Here is a 3,794-nt window from a genome sequence, read left to right as displayed (position 1 = left end):
AAATATAGTGATATCTCAATAAAGCAAGAAAATTTGTGTTTGTCAGTATCTATAGTATGTGTTTATAATTTGTGCTTGTCAGTATCTATAGTATGTGTTTATAATTTGTGTTTGTCAGTATCTATAGTATGTGTTGATAATTTGTGTTTGTCAGTATCTATAGTATGTGTTTGTCAGTATCTATAGTATGTGTTTATAATTGGTTGAACAATCTGAAAATTTTATAAAGAGGAGAAAAAAAAATCTACAAATGAGAAGTCTGCATGCCACCTGATCATGTGACTCAGAGGTGAAGATTGAGAATTTTAAATATCTCCTTTTGAAATTAAAACTTGGATGATATAAATATTTGAATTATAAACTATGTTTTAATGTAAACTTAATAGCATACTATCATAATAAGGTAGATTAATGAAATTTTGAATGAAACTGTAAGAAAAGGTTGTGACATAGGTTTAAGATGATGTGCATTTATGTTTTATAATGAAGAATGGTATAAACTTGTGATTCAAGCAACTTCTTAATTTTTTAATGGTGAAAATTTTTAGTTTTAATTTTCTGTAACTGTTAGTTGGAAAAGTTAAATACTTTTAAACAGTTTTACAGAACCATTGGAATTGTTTTTCAGGTATTAATATCACGAGACTCATATTTGTAATATTAATTGATTTTTGTATATTCTCAGCATATTATGGTAGGAAAGTTCACGAAATACTTCTTTTTTTTTTAAATAGTCCTTAGCACAACAGTTAAGAAGGGAAATTTTAATGATGGATATCGACATGCAGTTTATTATCAGCGAAAAGGAACGGATACTAAATTAATGGTAAGGTAGTGTACTGTCGGAGCTCTAACAGTAAAACCTCTTCCTTTTGTTTGTTTATTTTGTATAAATGGGAATACCTGTTGACTTATACCTGCATTTATTAGTCTAGTTTTGTGTCTTTATTCTAAAGATGCTGAGTACATTATAATAAAATGATTTCAGATCCTTACCATGTTATTATAGTTCATGCCACCATATCTGGTCATCTTCTCTCTGATGACTATGCATCTTGACAATAGCCTTGTAGCATAGTTTCTGTTGCAAAATGCACCATCACAGACTGTTGAAACAACTGTCGGAAAACCATTATTCTCATGTACTAGATGGAAAGATGGGGGTATGCTCTGAGCATGACAGTTTAAATCATACAGAACTCCAGGGGGTGCTGCATCTCACTACTTGACCAGTATGACTTTATATAGAACAGTATGTATATCCATTTGATTTTCCAGCTGCTTGACGTATGCAGCTATTGAATTGATATATAGTGGAAGCAACTTGTGGACACTTAACTTGTGTTGCTTTTCCAGCTGCTTGACGTATGCAGCTATTGAATTGATATATAGTGGAAGCAACTTGTGGACACTTAACTTGTGTTGCTTTTCCAGCTGCTTGACGTGTATGCAGCTATTGAATTGATATATAGTGGAAGCAACTTGTGGACATGTAACTTGTGTTGCTTTTCCTATTGAAGATTTTTCTTGATTATGTTGCATACTGTTGTCTTCTGGTATAGGTAAGCGATTTTGCCTCTGACCTACATTTTTGTGGACTCTCAGTTATTACAATATGTCACACTTTACTCACTCTGGTTGGGGTATACTTGTTGCAGGTCTGTTTCTTGATGATCCTGGTGCCCAATATTGATCCCAATTTGTTTGTTTTCCAATGCACTTAAGTATAAGGGATATTCCCTTGTAAATTTTAATACCCCAATCTGAACATGTCTTTATGATTCGAGTGTATGGATATTTTGCATCAAAGAGAACTGTTACAGCAGTAAATTTTTGTGGCATCATATTATCTACAAAATGCCAAAAGCATTAAAATATGATTCTGAAACATGTCTCTCCACAACAGCTTTATATTTGCTGTGGTTGTCATGTGACTTGCTAATATGTATATTCATAATCTTTTTTAATATAATGTACTCAGCCCTATAAATTGAAGTTTTTTAGGGATTATTTGTACTTGTATTTATAAAGACTAGAAGAGTATCTGTTGAGTTCTGAAACATAATGTTGCCCAATATACAGTTGTTGTTTTTTGGTGTCTTCATGTGCTTTTTATTCTGATAAATTTTTGAATTTCATGATACTAGGAAATTATGAAAAAAACATTAAATTAAATTTTTTTATAATTTACATTCATAGTCAGGATAATGTAATTATTGAAGAAGTTTTAAAAATGAGACTAGCTTCACAAGAACAGTTAAGTATTTTTTCTTCAGGTTGACAGAAGAGACGAAGTTACATTATTTCGAGATATAGGAAGTAGCTCCATTGTTGGAGAACAACCACTCACATCAGACTTGATGGTTATTGGAAGTGTGGGAAAACCAAATGACCCACGATTTAGAGACTATTTCAACTTCAAAGGCTGCATATCAAGTGAGTAATTTGAGAGATTCCACAAGGAACTGTCTAGTGCCACATTGTTAAATGTTAAGGATTAGTTATAAGTCCTAAGTGTTTACCTTGCACTGCCACATTTTCACTTGGATAAAAATTCTAAATAGCAATTTTTTGTGTGTTATGTAAGATGCCCATAACGACATTACTTTTCTAAGAGTACTTATGTACTGTCAGTAAGTGGCTGATAACACACTCCAAGTTAGTATTACAACTCTTTTCTCCAGGTCTTCTCTTTGTTTTCAGTCTTCAAGATGTGCCTAGTCACCCAAGGACCAGAGTTGCAACATTTTTTAAATGTGTTTGACAAATTTTCATTATCTTTTGATTTATATTTATTGCTAAAATTGTCTAGATGTATTTTAGTACAGAGCATAGGAATTATTTCAAGTAAGTGCTCTTGTTAGTGTTACAACATGTACTGTTACAAATGTTTTAACAGTACATGTTGGAACACTAACCAGAAATATGAAGTTACTTGTAACATTTTAGAGCCAAAGTAATGTATATGGTACATTACTTTGGCTCTAAAATGTTACAAGTAACTTCATATTTCTGGTTAGTGTTCCAACATGTACTGTTAAAACATATACATTACTTTGGCTCTAAAATGTTACAAGTAACTTCATATTTCTTTCATTGTTTAAAACACATTTAATTTGGCTAAATATTACTTTGTAAAGTATTAAAAAATAACTTATTACTATTTGCATTGCTAAAATACCCATTTAAGTTAGTTACTAGTCAAAATACTACTTTTGACTACAAGTCTGTTCTGTAACCAACAGTATCAATGCAACACAAATAAGTAAAAACAGAGTAAACCAACAGTACTAATGCAACACAAATAAGTAAAAAAAGAGTAAACCAACAGTACTAATGCAACACAAATAAGTAAAAAAGAGTAAACCAACAGTACTAATGCAACACAAATAAGTAAAAAAGAGTAAACCAACAGAACTAATGCAACAGAAATAAGTAAAACAGAGTAAACCAGCAGTACTAATGCAAAAGAAATAAGTAAAACAGAGTAAACCAACAGTACTAATGCAACACAATTAAAACAGAGTAAATTACTTTAACTTTATTTCTGGTATTTCATGAAAATTATTATCTCACCTTTTAGTCCTTTTCCTGTATTTCAATGTACCAAATTCTCTATTTTTTTTTCTAAATTGCATGAGATTTTTTAATCTTGTGGTTGTTCATACATACTCGCATAATGTCACTTAGTTTAGTTAAACCAACTATTATATTTAGTTATCCCCAATACATAATATTTATTAGTTTAGTTAAACCAACTATTATTTTTAGTTATCCCCAATACATAATATTTA

General features: G+C 30.7%; 1 protein-coding gene across 1 annotated transcript in view; it reads left to right on the top strand.

Moving 5' to 3' along the window:
* Positions 1-2,450, top strand: part of LOC106475681 (contactin-associated protein-like 5) — a gene marked incomplete at its 5' end in the record, with an annotated part of 23,922 nt that extends 21,472 nt beyond the window's left edge. The window contains 2 exons of the mRNA XM_013936360.1: positions 735-826; positions 2,277-2,450. Of these exons, the coding sequence (XP_013791814.1) occupies positions 735-826; positions 2,277-2,444 (260 nt within the window). The remainder of the gene's footprint in view (positions 1-734; positions 827-2,276) is intronic.
* Between the last annotated feature and the right edge of the window lie 1,344 nt (positions 2,451-3,794).

Source organism: Limulus polyphemus, unplaced genomic scaffold (assembly GCF_000517525.1).
Source record: "Limulus polyphemus unplaced genomic scaffold, Limulus_polyphemus-2.1.2 Scaffold8983, whole genome shotgun sequence".
Lineage (NCBI taxonomy): Eukaryota > Metazoa > Arthropoda > Merostomata > Xiphosura > Limulidae > Limulus > Limulus polyphemus.
The sequence above is the reverse complement of the archived record's forward strand: the minus strand, read 5'-3'. Positions and strand labels throughout refer to the sequence as shown.